The sequence below is a fragment of the Coffea eugenioides genome, chromosome 2 (assembly GCF_003713205.1).
Source record: "Coffea eugenioides isolate CCC68of chromosome 2, Ceug_1.0, whole genome shotgun sequence".
NCBI classification, from domain to species: Eukaryota; Viridiplantae; Streptophyta; class Magnoliopsida; order Gentianales; family Rubiaceae; genus Coffea; species Coffea eugenioides.
In genome coordinates this window covers 6,026,051-6,046,764 of record NC_040036.1, presented here as the reverse complement: position 1 = coordinate 6,046,764, position 20,714 = coordinate 6,026,051, and the positions used below count along the sequence as shown (strand labels likewise).

General features: G+C 35.8%; 4 protein-coding genes and 1 non-coding gene across 6 annotated transcripts; 4 read left to right on the top strand and 1 right to left on the bottom strand.

Moving 5' to 3' along the window:
• Window positions 1-279: 279 nt before the first annotated feature.
• Window positions 280-361, bottom strand: TRNAS-CGA. The gene has a single exon. It is a non-coding gene; the product is annotated as a tRNA-Ser (tRNA).
• Window positions 362-1,748: 1,387 nt separating this feature from the next.
• On the top strand, window positions 1,749-7,228 carry LOC113763310 (protein MID1-COMPLEMENTING ACTIVITY 1-like). Of its 2 annotated transcripts, none has more exons than XM_027307080.1 (7): window positions 1,749-2,138; window positions 2,410-2,744; window positions 2,849-2,934; window positions 3,150-3,221; window positions 3,497-3,603; window positions 6,305-6,398; window positions 6,845-7,228. In XM_027307080.1, the coding sequence occupies exons 1-7, from the start codon at window positions 1,758-1,760 to the stop codon at window positions 6,895-6,897; spliced, it is 1,128 nt and encodes a 375-aa protein (XP_027162881.1). In that variant the 5' UTR covers window positions 1,749-1,757; the 3' UTR covers window positions 6,898-7,228. The 2 variants fall into 2 exon arrangements, with proteins under 2 accessions (XP_027162881.1, XP_027162880.1); XM_027307079.1 differs by having other exon boundaries at window positions 2,831-2,934.
• A 1,065-nt stretch (window positions 7,229-8,293) lies between these two features.
• LOC113755271 (glutathione S-transferase T3-like) lies at window positions 8,294-8,872 on the top strand. Its single transcript, XM_027299314.1, has one exon. The coding sequence runs from the start codon at window positions 8,294-8,296 to the stop codon at window positions 8,870-8,872; it is 579 nt and encodes a 192-aa protein (XP_027155115.1).
• A 636-nt stretch (window positions 8,873-9,508) lies between these two features.
• Window positions 9,509-10,807, top strand: LOC113755262 (protein ALP1-like). Its single transcript, XM_027299305.1, has one exon. The coding sequence runs from the start codon at window positions 9,509-9,511 to the stop codon at window positions 10,805-10,807; it is 1,299 nt and encodes a 432-aa protein (XP_027155106.1).
• Window positions 10,808-13,686: 2,879 nt separating this feature from the next.
• On the top strand, window positions 13,687-20,004 carry LOC113763886 (probable apyrase 7). Its single transcript, XM_027307868.1, has 3 exons — window positions 13,687-13,888; window positions 16,357-18,499; window positions 19,076-20,004. Exons 2-3 carry the CDS (start codon window positions 16,522-16,524, stop codon window positions 19,375-19,377), a joined length of 2,280 nt encoding a protein of 759 aa, XP_027163669.1. The 5' UTR covers window positions 13,687-13,888; window positions 16,357-16,521; the 3' UTR covers window positions 19,378-20,004.
• Window positions 20,005-20,714: the final 710 nt, after the last annotated feature.

Genomic DNA, 20,714 nt, shown 5'->3' with positions numbered 1-20,714 from the left:
TGGATCCACTCTTCTTCTAACTGTTCTATTTTACTGAACTTTTCGGCTTCTAAAAAATGCCCCATAAGGCTACAATTTGCCAAAAAGCATCTACTTCAAGTAACTGTTTTATGTAGAAATTCGTTTATAAAAGTCAATTGCAAAGAGTCTCTTTTTCCAAATCACGTGAAAAAGTAATAATAATAACTTTTAGATAGAATTTGGCAAAAAGAACTTGCAAAGTATTTCGCCAGTTGGTGTCATGCAGCTGACGGTGGGTGGAGGAAAATGTATTAAACTCGTCGACAGCAGGATTCGAACCTGCGCAGGCAGAGCCCAACAGATTTCGAGTCTGTCTCCTTAACCACTCGGACATATCGACGATCTGGTGTAAGGATGACTAATTCATGACCCCAAGGTTAAGAACTTTGCGCTTCATTTTTGTATCCAATCCATCCAGCCTTCATTTTTTTTCCCATTGATATGGTAAGGTAACAGTTTCGATGTCCTGCATATATCTGTCATTAACATCAGTGTTCCTTCGAGTAAGTCTGCATACGGATCTCGAATAAATTAAGCTGTCTTTGTTAATACACGACCATGTAGAGTATATTAGGCAGAATGCTCCTCTCTTCTTAATTCTTGTGTGGGATAATTTCAGAAACCTCCCATAAAATTTGTCATAATATCACTCAGCTCTTCTAAACTTTTTAAAGTCTTACTTACCTCCCTTATCAACTTGGCAAGACTAAATATTCCTATCAAATGTCACAAATTGACAACATTGCCCTTGCTCTTAATAACTATTTAACCAAAAAGCTAAAACAAAATAAAATTTTAAAACCGAAAAGTGTAAATTAGAAAAAAATTGCTAGCTAATAATGGTCTGTATTTCTTTATATTGGAATTGTTGTGGGGAGTAGCAAAAGACATGGATAAATTGAATCTAATCAAGGTCAACCACTTATGAGGATTTTGTTGAGTAATTAATACCTTAAAAAATTTCGTGAACAGTTAAGATTACAATTAAGGAAGTCAAGATATTTGTTGGAAAAATATGTTTAATTCATGGTGTAGTTTATTAGGGAATATAGAAAACTAAAATAATTTCTTCATACGTGTGAATTTTTCAAGGTGTAAATTATTTTTTGTTTCAATACAACTAAAATAAATAATTTATGTCAAGAAATTTACACCTTATAAAATTTTAACCTTATTTTATTATTGTTGTAATAAATTTCATAAGTAGGATAACATAAGGGCATTATTGGAATAAAAGTTGTATCTTTCTTATATTTCTTCCAAAGGAGCTAAAATGTTACAATAAAGGTCAATTTAAGGGATATAAGTGAGATTTTTAAAATTTCAAGGGAACTGTGTGATATTATAAAAAACCTCGGGGGAGGTTTCTGAAATCATCCTTCTTGTGCTAAATAGCGTCGCACTTTAGACCGCGTAACCAAAAGCTTAGCGCAGTCGCCATCTCGAGCCTTCAGAGTTGGACAAATGAGTCAGTAAACAAGGCAATAGAGGGCAAAAGGGTAATACTAATGTACCATGACAGCAGCCAAAGTTGTGCAATCATGAAGTTAGACCAGAAAAAGGCAATCACGCATCACTAATCACAGCCTAAAGGTATGTATAAACATCTAAGATGAGAAGAAAAACTAAAAAATTAAATGCTTCAACTATGAGTTTATCATGTACTAGTATTCTTATAAAGAAGGAAGTAAAATCACATTTCCAGTTTCGGTGCCAGACTCTTATAATATATTAACATGGAGGGCACTGGAAAGGCAACAAGAGCAGACGCGATGGGCTTGATAAACCTCATAACAACAGCAGCCAGAAACGCTATAACGCACAAGAACAACTGCCAGCAGCTAGCAGATCATGTGAGGATGATTGGAAACTTGCTGGAGAAGCTCAAATCTACGGACCTGATGAAACTGGCGGCCACTGCTGAGCCATTGGCGCAGCTTGAGGAAGCCCTGAAAAAAGCCCTCGACTTGGTGGAGAATTGCAGAGATAAGAGCTATCTGTACATGATTTCATTGGGGTGGAACGTTGTCTATCAGTTCCGCCAAGTGCAAGACGAGATTGATCGTTACCTCAAGCTCGTTCCTTTGATTTCTCTTGTCCACGAGTTTAGGCTTCAGGTATGCCTACTATTTAACTGTGCAAAAAAAAAAAAATGCATTCTTTCTTATGGCGAATATTTAGTGGCCAAGAATTCAGGAGAATCGACTTTGATTCTTGAATATTCAGCTAAGTTGTACTTATATCGTAACATAGGATATCATTCCTCCTTTCAATTAAGGGAGGAAAAATGTGCATCGAAGCCAACTATCGTTTTATTCCTCCGTCCCAGTGCTATTAGACCATTAGTGATGGAAATTTCTATACAAATAACATGTGAGCATATAACAGAATGTAAAAGAGAGCTTGGAGGCAATTGAAGAGGATCATAAGGAGTATACCCTGGATGAAGAGGATGTAGAGGCCCAAAACGTCATTCTCAAACCCGATCGTTCCAAGAAAGATGCGAGTGTGTTGGAGAAGTCACTGTCTCGTAGGTATCCTGATTTGCAAATCCATGAGGCCCTCCAAGAAGAGAAAGATAAGCTGCTGTTTGAACTGCACCGGTTAAGGGAGAATAATGATCCAAAGCAGTACAGAGTGATTGAGCATCTCATTGATGTTACTGAAAATGTGGTCAATGTGCCTGCTCTCGCCCTCAATTTGCAACCTTATATTGAACCCGGGTAGTTGTTGTCTTGTTAGGATTAGGATCTGTGAAAGTCTATTACGAGTACTAGTATTCATTATCTTCATGGTTAATTCATTACAGTGAAACATCTGATCCTAGGTGGGAGTCAACCAAATTAAGGACGGATGCAGATGGATCAGAGTGGCAGGCTGATCTCTTCGAGTGTTGCAGCGAACCTTGCTTGAGTAAGTTGTCAGAACATCTTCTCAGTATTTAGCTAATGAACCGTGGCAAGGAATTGCATACAAGGTATAATTCACTTGCTGAAGTGCTCACAAGTTACTACCTTGATCATTAAACTTATGGTCGTTTCTCTTACCTTCTGATGGATCTTATTTGTGTTTGCAATCTTTATTCTGATAGTCAGCTATTTGTTTGACTTTTACATTTATGCACACAGGCATGAAGGCCTGCATCTACCCCTGTGGAATCTTTTCTAGGATAGCTAATGTGGTGTCATGTGGGAAAATAAGTAAGCTTAAATTTCTGCCGAAGTTTGTTACTTTAACAATGTAGTTATCAATTCAGCATGAAAACCACTATAATGACGAAAATACAGTTCCGTCTCCAAAAACATTTCATGAAACTGAGAAACTTCTTTCACTGGACACTCTTAGAAAAAGAAACTTGCATGAGGAAGAGGGAGTTATATACTGTAGGCATGCTTTCTGTTATGTAGATGCCTCACCTACTTGTAATGTGTAGTAGAATTAACTACGGTCATTTCTATAACATCTCTGCCGTCAGCTCGTGAAGAAGCATTAAACAATCTGATGGCCTACTCCCTCTTCTGTGGTTGTTGCTGTTATACTTGTTGTATAAGAGGAAAAGTTAGGAAGCTTTTCGGCATTGAGGTACTCATATTTACCTTGAAGGTCTTAATAACATCCATATGCTTGAATAAGTTTGCTCTAGCAGCCAGCGGAAACAGAAATCTTTACTTTCCCAAAATTCTATCTACAGTGTAGTGACTGATTGAGGATGCTTGACTTCTGCTGCTCCATTGTTTTACTGGCGCCTCCCTCTCTTTATTGCACTTCGAGAAATACCTAGAGTAGTCGTTACATCTTTTATAAAACCTCGACTCAACATGTTATGTAACACTATAGTTCTGTATGTTCTTGTTATAATTTTCATAACTAGCAGCATATAGTTCGAGATTACCAACTAAATATCATACTCATTACCTATTAAGTCATAATACGCCTTACTGATGTGCAACAAATTATCCAATTTGGTTAATCCATCAACTCAAGTTCCTATAGGCTTATAACTCCATGGGGCTGCAGGAGACAAGTTGTAGTTAGGAATATGGACTATTCTAAAGCACTAAGAAATCGAAGGGATTGGTTATCCAATTGAGATGGTTGACTTCATATACGAACACTAGAGGTACCTCGGCTGTGCAACGCACAGCCAGGGCCCTCTAGAACATTAGTTAAATACATAGTAACAAATGTTTTAGTACATAATGAATAGAAATATAGAAAAAAAATTAAGTATAAAAACAATTAAAATTTGCTGTGAAAAAAATTTCATATATAAAGTTAACCCCAATTTATTGTGATTTGGAAAAAGAATTTTTAACCAATATTATGTGTAGGTAATAATACCAAAAAAGAAAAGAAAGCAAATCCATTATGAGTGCATTATCGGTTTAATAGCAGCATAGTTTTAGTTGTAATTAAATAAAGAGTAGTCATAATGTTTCTAACATTTTAATAATTAGAAAAAATATAGAAAGCCACAATAACCAGTCACTATCTTCAACATCAATAAAAAAAAAATACAAACTTGCATATTTTTCTTTCTTTTTTGAGAGAAAGAGCGAGTTAATCTATCCATTTAAATCATGTCTAATAGCATTACAAATAGATGAAAACATTATCTAACCAAATAGTTATAGAATACGTATAGCAAGTTAAAATAAAAACATGAATTGCCATATTTGTAAATCTACATATGCAAATTCAAATCCAACAATTTGTTTGATTGCAAATATGTCTTCTTAATCAAAATAGAATTTTCTAATAATATTTTGTAGAGTGACACTCTAAACTAAAAACCTCAATACTAACTTCCACCACCAAATGCATTCTTTTGAAAATTGCAATTGTTTTAGCTAGTCAAATCGACAAAATATTATTAACTTCTTTAGCCAAATAGTAATGATATGTCCAGTTCTATGCCTAACAATCATCTCAAATTCTAATCACATTATCTATCATTATGGGTAATAAAAAGGGATAAGAGTACAAAGTCATATAGAACCAGTTTAAGTAAAAGATTCTGAAATCTAATTTTGCACTTCTTTTATTTCCAAGCTATCATTTGCTAAAATTAAAACCATGAAAATAAACTACCTATTATGGATACAAGCTAGTCATTCAAAATGTTGAATGAAGAGATATAAAATATTATCTTCACATTCTAAATTGCTAGCCACAACAATTATTTTACCCGTCATCCACCTTATCCAGTTTATAAGCACTTTTCACAATTAATAAAACTTTATATAAATTAAAATATAATTACCTATCCATAAATTAAGAGATTCTGGTTAATTTTTAATTTAATAGGCATCATTTTTTTCTTTCTGATCATCGTTTACCTTGGATTTTCATTTATTAGATTTTTTTCTCCTCTACTGTAGTACTATCACCCTATTATCAAATAACAATTTTAATAAATAAAAAATTAGAATTAGAATGAATCTGCATAATGGTGTTATTTATTTTATGAGGGAAAAGTAGTTACAATTCTTTCATTGTTAGCTTAAAAATTCTTCATGTAATCACCACCCGTCTTGTTGTCAGTCTTTTCCAAAAATAAAAAGATCAAAAAGTATTTTCAGAATAAATAAAATATAAAAAACTAAAAAAAATGTTTCTTTAGATTTGGGAAAAAATATTCACAGCATCACATACCTATTTTGGGCAGAAAAGAAAGTCACATGAAGAAGAAATAGGTGAGAAAAGCAATAAGCAAAGGTTGCAGATCAAGACGCAAAAAATGAGAAAAAAATATCAAATAATATATACCAAAAAGAGACATTAAAAGTAGAAGATCATGAATCATAATTATTGGACTATGGAAGAAAGGAAATATCAAACCCATTCTTGATCTCCGATAATGAAATCATTCATTTAGTTAATTATGGACAAAAATGAAAGAAAATGCATCAACTAATCCAATAGAGAAAAAATATAATAAATGATTAATTAGGATGATAGGGAAAAAAACGGAGTACAAAGTGGAAACTAAATAACAAACTTGCAGTCTACATGAGGATTTGTTTAATTATCTTTAATCAAAAAGGAGAAAGGAAATAAAGTGAACAAAAGAAAAAACAAAGCAAAATGAAGAAAAGAAAAGGAATGGGCCACGTGTCAAAATGAGAGGAATCCACTTGGCAATAATTGGAGTTGCTATAGTAACTTCACTTTCTTCTTATATAATAGGTAGATTTTTGGTCACCTTTATTTGATTAGCAACAGGATAGTTGGATTTTGAACATTTACAACCATAAAAGGCATTGCTGATTCTGTTTTGCAGGGAGGCTCATGTGATGATTTCTTAACTCATCTAATGTGTTGCTGCTGCGCTCTGGTCCAAGAATGGCGTGAGCTTGAGCTGAGGGATTTTGAAGGTTTGTCGTTTACTTGCGTGGTCAAACCTCAAAGTAAAGCCTAATCAATTAGCTTTTAAGTATCCAACCAAAAGCATAAGTCTCCTTAATTGTTATAGAATTTGATGTTTTCAATTCTGTCCAGAATTGCAAATGGAACACGAGTCTAGAAGAGGCCAATTTATCAGTGAAAGGACAAACGAAATATGTTTTAGATTAAACTCAAAACTGATTAACAAGGCATGTCAATCGGGTCCACTGTCAGGATAATATCATGCTACTAGTTTATAACGGATTGTTGCATTGGTCTCTCCTCTATATTTAGGGCTGTGAATTTTCTGAAAAGGCAGCTTCTCCTCTGTTTATTTTCCATTGAGAAACTGGGAATTAATATAATTCATGAACTCCTTATATGTTCTTCAGCTGAACATGTCTTAACAATTTAAACTTCCAAGTCTTAATTACAGGTTGCCAAAGGAGGAAAAACATCGCACCACCGTACCAGTGTATGAATCCTTAGAAGAAGTTTTTTCGGAGCTTTAAGTTCAAGCTTCCAGCTTAAAATTGTATCTGTCTCCGTCCTAGAGAACCAATTTTCCATTGGCTTGCGGTGGTTCAATTTCTTCTTCTTTGCAAGCATCCACACTTGACTAAAAGTAATGTTGTGCTAGTAGTTTATTAGCTTTTGCAGAAAATGTAAGGCCAATTATTCCGGTATAGAGAATTAGAGATGGGCAAAAGAAGAAGAAATAGTTGAATGGGTTGGCCGGGGATTCATTGTGCACTGAGCTGCAATTCTCCACTCTTATGTGATGTCAAATTGTCAAGGGTAAAATACAAAAAAACTCTCTGTGATAAATCTAATACACAAAAAAGTCCCCCTTAGTTTCAAAATATATATCACGACACTTCGTTGTTTGAATTAAATTGTAAAGGTGACGGAATTTGTTAAATTTAATGAAAATGATTTATTGGAATCTAAAAAAAAAATTCATACGTAAATTTTAACAAATGTACATGTTTTACCTCTTAACCTTCAATTCTCTTTATTTAAAGAATAAAATAAATGATTTTTTTGACTTGTTTTTTATTTAACTATATGAGGGCCTTTTTGTTATTTCATTCATTTCCGTTAAGTTTAACGGATTTCGTCACCTTTACAATTTAATTTAAAGTACGGGATGTCGTATTGTATATTTTGAAATCACGATGGATTTTTCTGCGTATTAGACTTACCACTGGAGTTTTTTTGTTTTTACCCCAATTGGCAATCATGTCAGAAGGGCACTGTTAAATATCTAACTGACAGTCTCTCTAAGAGCATCTCCAATGGGGGTGTAATGGCTCCCCATTGGAGCCGTGTCATGCGGATTACACGTATCATACATATGATGCGTGTAATCCGTTGATTCTTCTTCCCATGGCAACGGTAATATAACATTCCAACGGCACAATTTTCTTCCGATTGAATTTAACATTCCAACGGCTTCCAACGGCATTATTTTTTAGAATTCTATATAAATACACAACACTTTTTACTAAAATATATCCCAATATTCTACTCTATTATTTCTTTTATTCTCTCACACACTTCTACTCTCTCACTCATTTAATTCATTTTTTGTGATTATGGATGAAAATTGGAGTAGTTTTACAAATATGTTAAATGCTCCAAATATAGAAAATTCATCATCCTCACAAAATCAAAACCCCCAAAATTTTCCAAATTACCCATTTTCTGGTATTCCTACAAATGTGCAAAATTATGCATTTCCCCCAAATTTATCCACTTCCAATCATCCATCAAATTTTCAAAATCCGCCAAATTTTTCATATCCAATTCCCATGTATCCTCCACCTCCTTATTTTAATCCAAATATGGGAAATCATTACACATCGGGGTATTATAACTTTGCATGGGTTATGGAGGCTCAAGTACTCCGTCAGAGATAAGGAAGGATTTTGATTTCGCCGGCCAACAACAAAATGCTGCATCAACGGAATCAATGCCGGACTCTCAATTTCCACCATTTTCAACACAACGTGGGGTGGATAACATTACTCTCACCAATGAGTCAATGGAAGAATCTGATTATAAACGCGTTCCATGGAGTGTGGATGATGACAAGATACTTGCAAGTGCTTGGCTCACAATTTCTAATTGTAGCATTGTGGGTAATTCTCAAAATGAAGAGAGTTTTTGGAAACGAGTCACGGAATACTTCAACGAGAATCGGCAATGTGGGCCGCCAAGAAAATATAAGGCTGTGAAATCACATTGGCATTGGTTGAGTCGAATGGTCAATGAATTCAACCAATGCTACAACAAATTGGTTGGAGAACATCATAGCGGGTGGAATGATGATCAGATCAAACAGCATGCACGAGAGCTTTTTCACCAGAATAAGAATAAGCATTTTGTACATGAACATGTATGGGTGCTATTGAAAGATGATCCGAAATGGAAAGCAAATACTCCTATGCAGCGTTCTTAAAAAAAAATAAGGACTGATGAAAGCGGGGCATACACTTCTTCATCCAATGCGGATTCAAATTTTGACATCGATGATAGTGAAGTACGTGAAGTTCGTCCACTTGGTCAAAAAGCAGCTAAAAAGGGAAAGAGAAAGGGAAAATAAAAAACGAATGAGCAAGATGTTGATGGAGAACTTAGTCAAATCCGGAGGATGTTGAAAGAGCACAAAGAAGAAAAATTGCAAGCTATGGAAAACTTAGCAAATAAGTTAGACAACTATAATTTTCGAAGTGATTATGAAATCCTATTGAAGGATACCACAGGCATGTCCGAGCAGCAGCTTAAAATTCATGAGCATATGTGTTCCATCCTAAAAGCCAAGTATAATATTCCTTAGTTTAGCTTTAATTTCATGGTTAGTAATGTAATTTTTTAATTTTCCATTTTACATTTAAGTGATTAATAAAAATTTGTTTGCACTATGTACTTTTATAGTTAATTTTGCATTTTACTATTTTTATTATAATATTAAAACTAGCCGTTGGAAACTAGCCGTTGGAAACTAGCCGTTAAAAACTAGCCGTTGGAAACTAGCCCTCTATTATATATTAGTGAGACTCCACATATTGAAACCATAAACTCAACACACTTCAAAATGTCTCAATATCCTGATCCCTCTCTTATAGAAGAAGTTAGAAAAGTTTTAGCTGATGAAATGGAGGACAACACAGAGGATCAAATTATGATGCTGTTGGAGGAGTGGCAAATGCACCACACTACTTCAAATATGCATCCACGTAGTCGAAGATATTATGATCGAGAGCGGGGTGTCGGGCATGTGCGGCTCTTTAATGATTATTTTGCCGACAATCCAGTTTATCCTTCACATATATTCCGCCGACGGTTTCGAATGAGAAGAGAATTATTCCTTCGACTTGTGGAGTCCATTACAAATCATTCTGAGTTTTTTCAAATGAGGCTTGATGCTGCAGGCAAAAAGGGACTTTCTCCTCTTCAAAAAACCACGGCGGCTATCCGACAGTTAGCATATGGAGCACCAGCTGATCAGTTGGACGAGTACATACGGATGGGTGAAACTACTGCAATCGAGTGTTTGTCACAATTTTGTCGATGTGTGATCGATATTTATGGGGCACAATACTTGAGAAGGCCTAATGCTAATGATGTTGAACGTTTACTTAATTTGCATTCCGAGCGGCATGGCTTCCCTGGCATGCTTGGTAGCATTGACTGCATGCACTGGCAATGGAAGAATTGCCCCGTGGCATGGAAAGGTCAATTTACTCGAGGTGATCAAGGATCTCCCACAATAATGCTAGAAGCAGTCGCATCAGCCGATTTATGGATATGGCATGCATTTTTTGGTGTCGCGAGGTCTAACAATGACATCAATGTGCTCAATCAATCTCCACTATTTAATGACGTATTGCAAGGATACGCTCCTGATGTTCAATTTATGGTAAATGGCACCCAATACAATAAAGGATATTATCTAGCAGATGGCATATATCCAGAATGGGCAACATTTGTTAAAAGTTTTACATCTCCTAGAGATCCAAAGAGGTTAAAGTTCAAGCAAATGCAAGAGGCTGCAAGAAAAGACGTTGAGCGAGCTTTTGGAGTGCTCCAATCTCGTTGGGCTATTATACGTGGTCCTGCTCGATTTTGGCACAGAGCAAAACTCAAAGATATAATGTACACATGTATCATATTGCACAATATGATTGTGGATGATGAAGGAGATGCAATAAGAAACTGGGATGCTGACGATGACGATCCAACGATTCCTGTGACTCAAGGTTCGGCCGAAAATTTTCAATATTACCTTCAAAGGAATGCGGAATTACGTGATCGAGAAGTACATCATCAACTTCGATCAGACTTGGTCGAGCATATTTGGGAACGATTCGAAGGCAATGACAATGAAAACTAGTATTCATTTTGTTATTATTTGTATTTTATTTGATTTAACTTATGTAATATTATGTTATGGAGTTCAACTAATTACATTCCGAATTATTAATTAAGTATGGATTATTATGATATCTTCGCATTTGAAGTATCAAATATTTGTTTAATTTCCTACATAATTATTTTTAAAAAAATAACAATATATTATTTTTGAAACATAGAAAAAAATATATTATTCAAACTTAAAAATTAATAATATCATTTTTAGAAAATAAAAAAATTCAAAATGTACAAAATTTAACGAAAGTTAGTACTTTATTTTTTAAAAATAACAAAATTAGTTTTAAAAATTACTTTATTTATTTATGGGATATGAGTTATGCATTATTAAAATAAATATTTGATTAATTGTGGACCCATGCTATTACACCTTGTGGAGTGTAATCCATTGTGAGTGAAAGTGTAATAAAAGAGGAGAAAGTGGAATACTGACGTGGCATGTGGATTACACTCCATAAAGTGTAATCCATTGTGGATTCTCTAAGGTAGGTTTTGTAGTGGATACATGTTCTCAATTTAACATCTGTCTAACTTGACTTTCTAATTGTTGAATCTCAAGAATCCGATACAACAAATGCTGCCCAATACCCAAGTAAGTAAAAATCTGAAAACCCCCACGGATAGTCCGATTAACCTGATAATTATTAGTAGGTTTTGTGATTAATTTTTATGTGTTATTTCACTTTGTATTGTTAAAGTAAGATTCTACACAGTTTGAGAGAATTAGTCTGATAGAAAGATTAGAATACCTCTAAGTGAAAAAAAAAAGTAAAAATCTGAAAATATTAGCAACAAAATCTGAAAATCTGAAAAGTAAATATCCAGAATTAGCAACAAAGGAGGCTAGGAGCCTTGGACCGGAAGCTTTTTGAGTGAATAAGGGCTTCGATGGACAAAATCATCCGCAGAGGAGGTGCGAGTTGGCTATTCCACGTCCTTTTTAATTTCGTATTTGCTGCAATTTTCAATTTTGGAAAAGGGACCGCCATTCTTGACTGGTTTATTGTGGGTGACGTCATGTATCTTGCGTACTCATCATGGTCAGACCAATCCCCTTTCGAGATCCAGAGTTTTCAGTTTTGTAAAATTGTCAATCGTATCATACAATAACGAAAGCACGTGCTAACTGCTAACGCAATAGATAATGAGTATATATTAAGATGACAAACGATATAGTTAAAAAAATGATAAATATAGTTTCTCATTACAAGTTGTGTTTCATAATCAACAACATTCAGTCGGAATTAAAAACAAACTTATTTGATGGCTCAAATAAATTAAAACTTCAAGCGGGGTGCATAGTGCACCTATTTGGTCCGGTGATGGTTCAGTTCTCTCCGAATTATTTTTGAATCTTTTTAAGTAAAGTATTCCCCCTCTCCTTAGTATAGGAGAATCTATCGTATCGAAAAAAAAAATTAAGACTTGATTAATATCAATGTTTTACGTTCAAACATTGAATCAAGAAATCCAAATCCCTTTTCTCTATTTTAAGTCCAAGCTTGCATTATAAGTTTTTCTTTTCAATACGATCATAAGTAGTTAACATAACTTAAAACTACTATAATTGATAATTCACATTCACATATAGTTGGACGAACACTAACCTCTAAATAGGATCAACTTACAGTTAGTGAAACTATAAATCATGGCTTTTAATTCTTAAAATCTCGACCTCTGACAACTAAACAAATTTCTTATTGGCTTCTATTATTATAAGTTAGACAAAACTAACACTCATAATGTGCCCCTTCCAAAACCGCTTACCCATTCTTTACTGTAGAATGAATATAACGATTACTTAAGTGTACACAAACTACTACTAATTGTATTGTATGTACGTCTAATTTTATCTACTGATTCATCGTTCATATTTGTGTCAAACGTCATATGTCTATATTAGACAATGATACGTGACAATTACGTTCGAACAATAATATCCCTTATCCAATTAAATTTCTTGGTCATGCATGTGGAGATTACATTTTCGCCATTTGCATGCTTGAGATTCACTTTCATTTAATATCAGGGGACAAAATTAATTCCACCGACATAGGCTCGCTCTTATCCCTTTTGTCATTTACGTTTAATGCCACAACCCAGTAATGAACGAAACTTCAGCACTACTAAAATTCAAAATTCTATAGCTTTAATGCGATTTATTTTGTTTTCTTTACCCTTCGATCCATAATTTCTATGCAATAATTTCTTTTTTTTTTTTTTAAAAAAAGGTTGACTTGGGTTCCACAATTATACGTTGTTCAATTTCATCAATTTTGCTTGTCCAAATCTCACTTGGAAAAATTTGGAAATTGAAGGAAGAATTATACTATTGATATCTCCTATTCTGTACCATGTTTGATTTTGTTATCAAAAGTTCAAATTTTTAGTGCAAAAGTATATAATTTGAGTATTTTGAAAATTTCACATATAAATTTAAAATCTTACACTTATCCATTCAATTCAAGAACAGTTTAAGTTTAAATTTTAATTATTGCTAAAATTTATTCAATTTTATATTAATTAATTGATAATCAAACTTGAATAAACTCTTATTAAAGTGAGTTTAATCAAGTATCCTGTGGCTTAAACCCCTTTTCAACTATTTGACTTGCGCTAGCCAACAAAACCGTTTGTCTACTTTCCTAGTATAATCCTTCAAAAAAAAAAAAAATACTTTCCCGGTATAACGGTACAAATAGAGTAAATTACCACGTTAAAACAAAGAAAGTCGGCCAATTTTTTTTTATTTTTATAATAACTAAATAAAAAAAAAACTACTACTCTATGGGGTGAACTGTAAAATTGAGAAACAGAAAAATCAAGAAAAAGGTTTCTAAACTTGCTTTACTTGGACCCCTTCAGTATAGCAAAAAATGGTGGAGTTGTTCAACGTCAACACGGGGAGGCAACCTGGGGGTGTTTCTTTCTGTTAAAGAACAAATCCCTTCTCCGGATCTGCAGTCCTTAGAAGCCAGAGACCTTCACGATCTTCCCCAACATGCCTGACCGAAAAAGTCCTTGTGCTTTGGTGATGATCTCTGTAAGTACAGATAAAAATTCAATATTTGATTTCTATTGTGATCACTAACCCTTTAAAGAATAATGATGCATTAATTCTGTGATCTGCAATGTTAGTTTCTTTATTGAATGCAGATGCTTGAGTTGTGGGGTTTTATCGTTTTTGGGAAGGGTTACTGGGAAAGGGATTGTATTAGTTTAAGTGAAGTTGGAAAAGTAGATAAAGAAGCGATTTTGGGTTTGCCGAAATGCTGAAAAGGCATAGTTTTGCTATGAATTATGGAGAACTTGTAATCAAGGTAGTGTAAAAACAGCCCATTTTTTGATCAAGTTCCGCTTGACTACTCGTATTCTTTGCTTGTGGTGGGGAGTTTTTCTTTTTGTATTTTTTTGGGGGCGGGGGGTAGTCGTCAGGATTTTGTATCTATGTTGAATGACAATGGAGTTCTGCTCGAGTTGATAAAGATTTTTACCATTCATTTGGTGGCGGTCAAGATATGTTTAGAGGGATGTGATCATAATTATTGATAACTACGGTTCTGTTTGAGGAGATAACTATTTCATCATTCATTTGTCCGGGGGCCAAGATGTTGGGGACAAATGCTAGAATAGTTATTTTCATCTTAATATTTGAAAATTTGATTGAAGTTGTTAAAGGAACTTTGGTAGGTTCATTAATTGGATAATAAGACATGTTTTTAAATTTGATGATTTCTTTCATTTTACACGTTCATTAACTAACATGGTAACGTTCTAATTTCAGCACACAAATAAAGACTGTTGATCTAGTTAGTTACTACGTATCTTTATTTATGCTATGAAACGTTTACGCTGGTGGTTAGTTCCTAATAGGCATCCGTTATGTAGCACAAATACTAGAATCTTTAAACTAATTGTCCTAGCACAAACGTCTCATCTCGACATCCAATAAAGTTTGTGCTTGGAAGAATGTATTAGCTCTTCTGACAAATCTAAGGCAGAGAGAATTTCCCATGAAGGGCGTCTAGCATGCAGTCAGATGTAGAAACATTATAGGAAGAGGATGTAGAAAAAATGCAGTAGATTATGTTTCTACTAGTGAAATAGCTAAAAGGTGCCTCATTATACTTGACGAAAGATAACTCACAATTACAGTCCGTTTGAGAGCTAAGTTCTGATGGGAAAAGAAGAGAAAGTGAGAGAAAGGAGTTGGTTTCTGCTGTTTGGGGATCTGTAAGTGACAAAAAAGAATGGAAACTGAAAGATAAGATGGGATCTGTTATCCTGCTACAGTGGAAAAAACTTTCTGACCATAAAGGAAGGAAAACAATAAAGCTTTATAAAATATAACTAAATGCCACTTCTGTCCTTAGATGTACATTGAATAAAATTTGAATGACGTATATGTTCAAAATCCTTCCATTTCTTTCCTAAACTCACTAACAACATTAAACTCTATTCTCTTCTTTTCTCTCTCTCTCTCTCTTTTTTTCTCTCTTTCACAACTTAACATTTCCCATCTTTTCTTGTCTATCCCAAACTCCCAAACTCCCAAACTAGCCATTAGTCTATGACATTATTACTTACCCCAGATTGTGTAAAACCTAAACTCACATCTTTCAATTTGCACCTGTTATTTGTAAGTGGACTCGTCTGCTATGACTACTTTGATGGCTAAGACTGGACTGGGGGAAGGAAAGTTGCTGGAAAGGGTTTATGTGCTGGGAGCGTGGGACATCATGATGTATGCAAAATGGAATAACGCCTGATATGCTGTTTGCCTGCTCATTATGCAAAAGCTATTATGGTTTGTCCTGAGGAAGGAAAAACTAGAGTGAATAAGATAACACGAAAAGATAGCTAAACAAATGTTTTCTCCGCATTTTTTTTTTCTTAGAGATAGCTTTTTGTTTGATGAATTTCCCTTGGCTTATATGGCGATTACTGAGTGATTTCCACATCAATTCTGCAGGGGCTCTAAAATCTAGAGTCTTCGAATTGATTTTGGAGGTAGAGACGGGTAGAATACTTTCTAGGACTCTTACTACTCTATTTTCATATGTTAACAAGATTGAAAATGTTCAGGATAGATCCTGAAGTTCGGAAGATAAATTGCGTGTTAAAAGTTATGACTTACTGCTCAATAGTGGGCATAATGAACTGGGGTATAAATGATGATGAAACCATGACTTGCGACATAAGAATTTGCAAGGAGAAAATTGAAATAGGAGTTGGCCGGTTTGTACATATACACCTTTATGAGTTGTTTTTGGTTCTTTAGTTCATGTAATTGCACTATATGGAGGTGGAGTGACTGCAATTTTGTATAAAGATTTCCTTTATTGGGTTTTTTTAATACTACCTTGTAAAATTTCCTTCTTTACCTTTTTTTGACTGGTAATGTCTATGTTAGTGTCGTTTCAATTTTACTCTCCTTGTTTGGAACAATCTCCAGTTCGTTCTTCTTGTCTTCCTCAACATAGGGTTAATTAAATCATCCGTATTCTGCAGGTGTCACTTTAGCCACTGAAAGAGGCAACATTTTCTGTGCATAACGTGCTTAAAGATTAACTCTGGTTGATTTGATTGATATGTTCAGTTGAAGAAGCAAATGATGGGCTGCCAGAGTCTGATATGAAACACTACTTCGCCCATCTTTTATAAATTTCCGGAAATATGGTATTCAATAAAGTTGCGGAGTTCTTTTCTGCTGCAGGAACTTATCTATCAGTGCCTAAGTCTTCTAATCCCTCACCAGGATTGCCTCCTCTGCCAGTCTCTGTTCGTGGGTTTTCTTTTGCAAGCAAAGGGCAGAAAAATAATTTGCGGCTCTCCTCATCCCTTCAAGATTTCTCTACTTATCAGCAACTTGATCCTGAAGAGGGTCATAGTTTCCTTGAATTCCAGAAAAATACAAGTAATTCAAAACAGTCTAATCTGTTGCTAAGAGAGGATGCTGGATCAAGTTTTTCAAAGGAGAAGGCCAACCCAGTGGTTGCTTCTGCCCAAAAGAAATGGACTCGAGTTTTCTTACTTCTCCTCTGCGTACTATTATTTGCTTTTGTTGTTTATGTATCACAACATTTATACTTTAGTTGGTCTCAAGGGGCACCCAAATACTATGTAGTGCTTGACTGTGGTAGCACTGGGACCCGTGTCTATGTCTATGAAGCTTCTGTGCATCAGAAAAGTGATGGCAGTCTCCCTATTTCATTGAGGTCACTGCCAGAAGGGTTTAAGAGAAAATCAAGTTTGCAGAGCGGGCGAGCTTACAACCGAATGGAGACTGAACCTGGGTTTGATAAGTTGGTGCATAATATATCTGGACTGAAGGGAGCGATAAAACCACTTGTTCGCTGGGCAGAGAAGCAAATCCCTGTGCACGCACATAAGTCTACCTCCCTCTTCTTGTACGCAACAGCTGGGGTTCGCAGACTGCCAAGTACAGACTCGGAATGGCTTCTTAATAATGCCTGGTCCATTTTGAAAAGTTCTTCTTTTTTGTGTAAGAAAGAATGGGTTAAGATTATCACTGGCATGGAGGAAGCATACTTTGGATGGATTGCGTTGAATTATCATACTCATGTTTTGGGTGCTGTACCTAGGAAAGAAACCTTTGGTGCCCTTGATTTGGGTGGTTCGTCATTGCAGGTTACTTTCGAGAGCAATGATGGGGTGCGAGATGAAAGTAGTTTAAAGCTGAGCCTTGGCCCTGTTAATCATCGCCTCAGTGCCTATTCATTACCTGGATTTGGATTAAATGACGCCTTTGACAAGTCGGTTTTTCATCTTCTGAGGAAGCACCCTCAAATTGGTAGTGCAGATCTTCTTAATGGGAAAGTTGAAGTTAAGCATCCCTGTTTGCAATCTGGTTATAAAGAGCAATATGACTGTTCTCATTGTGCTTCCCTTTATGAAAATGATGGGACTCCTCCTATTGGACAAAAGAAGTTTGGTACTGGAGGAAAACCTGTAATACCTCTTCAGCTTGTCGGCACTCCAAAATGGGAAGAGTGCAGTGCACTAGCAAAAATTGCAGTCAATTTGTCTGAGTGGTCAGATCAAAGTCATGGAATTGATTGTGAGTTGCAACCTTGTGCTCTTGCAAGCAATCTACCTCGGCCTCATGGCAAGTTTTATGCTATGTCTGGCTTCTATGTGGTGTATCGGTTTTTCAATTTGAGCTCTGATGCTGCACTTGATGATGTCTTGGAAAAGGGTAAGGAATTTTGTGAGAAAACGTGGGATGTTGCAAAGATAAGTGTTGCACCTCAGCCCTTTATTGAACAATATTGCTTCAGAGCACCATACATTGTGTCATTGCTGAGAGAGGGATTGCACATTACAGACAGTCATGTAATTGTTGGGTCTGGGAGTATTACGTGGACACAGGGTGCTGCTCTGTTGGAAGCTGGGAAAGCAGTTTCAACAAGGTTGGAATTTCAGAGTTATGAGATAATGCAGATGAAGATAAATCCCGTTGTTATTTATTCAATTTTGATTGTTTCATTTTTTATTCTACTTTTCGCATTATCCTGTCTTGGCAACTGGAGGCGAAAAGTTTTCCGTAAGCCATACCTCCCACTTTTCAGGCACAATAGTGCCTCAGCGGCATCAGTTCTGAGGTTCCAGCGATGGAGCCCTATCAGTTCAGGTTAGATCCTTTAAGAATATCTGACTTCATCTGTTGACGATGTGCTTGACCACGTAGTTCTAACTTTTGGTATTATTACTAATCATTACTTTTTGTGCAAACCTCGCGGGGACTGGTAAGTTTTTTCTGTGTCTTGAGACTACTCATGCCATGTATTGTTCTCAGGGAGCAGGATGTCATGAGTATGTTGGTTAAACTTGCCTTATGTTAACTTCAAAGACCTTTCTGATGGACAACTTAGAATATTTATTTTCTCATTTAGAGCACTTCTTCTTTAAGTGCATGTTTCTATGTTTGATCTACAGTGCATTAAGCAAATAGCTCTTGTTTACCATTCAGAAGAAAGTATGACGACCTCGGAGCACTATAGTAAGCTCAACTAGATTTAAGACTGTTGTTTGTACATTCCTTTTCCTACGTGCTTTATTTCTGTTTCTTGTGATTGATTTTAGGATGAGATAAATTCCTTCGACTTGAATTCTCTCTCTCTCTCCAACCCTTATTTAGATTATTATCTATACATAAAAAGCTTTTACTTTGCTTAATCTTATTAGTGCTATGATTTGATTCTTCCAGGGGATAGAGTTAAGATGCCGCTTAGTCCAACTATTCAAGGCACTCAACCAGGACCATTTGACACAGGGCATGGTTTTAGCGGGGGTGGAATCCAGCTTACAGAATCTTCCATGTACCCATCCTCCAGCAATGTGTCACATAGTTATTCATCAGGCAGCTTGGGCCAGATGCAATTTGACAATAGTACCATGGGTTCATTTTGGGGACCACATCGAAGTCAGATGCAGCTCCAGAGCAGGAGATCGCAGTCTAGGGAAGACCTTAATACTTCACTGGCTGAGGCACACTTGGCGAAGGTCTAAGAATGTCCTGATTTTTTTGCCTGCCTGAAATATCCATGTTGGGCAATGTGAATCCAGTGCAATGGATTTGGGATCCTGAGCGGGATCAATCATTTTACATCTTCATGAAGGGGATGCCTTTGCAGGTGAAGAGCTGGCTGACTGCAGCTGGCTATTTTGGAGAGAATTTTCCTAAATGCGATTTGGAGGACGGTCTTTGGAAAGACTTTTGCTGCTAAATGATGGAGTTGAGCGGTAGCGGATGCAATCAGCCAAAAAGTCTCTAATGATGATTACTGATGTTGACAGGAGTTAGAGTTTGTGAATATTATTAAGACTAACTTTGTTATGGATCTCACCTAAAACAGGCTATTGAAGTAAGTTGACAACACCAATGGTGCACTCCGGCAGAAATGCAGACAACTGCTGAATATCAAGAGGGAGTTTTGCAGTCTTCTCACCCGTTTCTTGATTGGTTGACAAATGATGATGGTAAAGCACAATGACACATCTTAACAACTTTTTTCACAAGTTTTGGGTACTTACTCGGTTACTCCCATGGACACGCGACCAAACATTCTGTTATTGAAAACAATCTTGACAAATTCATCAGCTCATTAGTATATTCTTTTGACACTTTTCTCTGGACATTCTTGCTCACATTTCTTCTATTCTTTTCTTCCAATGGCACATAGAGGCTTCCATCAGTATTGTCAATTGGATAATTGACACTTGCGACACGAGTAGCTCATTTAATCTTCAGGTTCTAGTAGACCGGGAGTCTTCAACCTCAAAGTTCGCCTAGCACATTTGTCATCTCAAAGTTAAGAATAGCCGTCTGCTCAAAAATAAAAATAAAATAAAATTCATTCTAACTCTTATTTATGAATATCTGACTGGTGAGTTTGTTGCTGGAGGCAAGGGCAATAAGGTGAGCGGATTTTCACTTCCAGCACCCTCAGGCACATGCGAGTCGCCAGCTCAAGCTTTCTCTACCAGAAGGATGACCAGTTCACATTGACTATATATGTCAATTCGGTACTTCCGCTGTTAGGAAGCATTGGCTTGAAAGCGCCGGAGATTTCGGTTCGACTATCGGACAAGAATCCGAACAGCATTTGTCATGCTCCCCGTGTGCCCGCCTCCAGCAACCACGGCCACATACGACTTAATGAGAAAATTTTAGAACTTTAGAGATCCTATGAAAAAACAGAGCCGGCTGGAGAAAACCAATAACAAGTCAACAATCATATTCAGAATTGCAAGCTTTTCTTCAACACAAAAACAGCGCTCTAATTTGTTGCCCAAAGAAAGCCTAAGCTATTCGGGTCAAAACCTTGCATATTCAAAAAAATGAC

What these genes read in the sequence shown, in the direction of transcription:
- LOC113763310 (XM_027307079.1), top strand. Translation starts at nt 1,758, where the DNA reads ATGGAGGGCACTGGAAAGGCAACAAGAGCAGACGCGATGGGCTTGATA. An exon ending in CAACCTTATATTGAACCCGG is followed by an intron (nt 2,745 to 2,830) that starts GTAGTTGTTGTC and finishes AATTCATTACAG; the next exon opens with TGAAACATCTGATCCTAGGT. An exon ending in TGAGCTGAGGGATTTTGAAG is followed by an intron (nt 6,399 to 6,844) that starts GTTTGTCGTTTA and finishes TCTTAATTACAG; the next exon opens with GTTGCCAAAGGAGGAAAAAC.
- LOC113755262 (XM_027299305.1), top strand. Translation starts at nt 9,509, where the DNA reads ATGTCTCAATATCCTGATCCCTCTCTTATAGAAGAAGTTAGAAAAGTT.
- LOC113763886 (XM_027307868.1), top strand. Translation starts at nt 16,522, where the DNA reads ATGGTATTCAATAAAGTTGCGGAGTTCTTTTCTGCTGCAGGAACTTAT. An exon ending in ATGGAGCCCTATCAGTTCAG is followed by an intron (nt 18,500 to 19,075) that starts GTTAGATCCTTT and finishes TGATTCTTCCAG; the next exon opens with GGGATAGAGTTAAGATGCCG.
- LOC113755271 (XM_027299314.1), top strand. Translation starts at nt 8,294, where the DNA reads ATGGGTTATGGAGGCTCAAGTACTCCGTCAGAGATAAGGAAGGATTTT.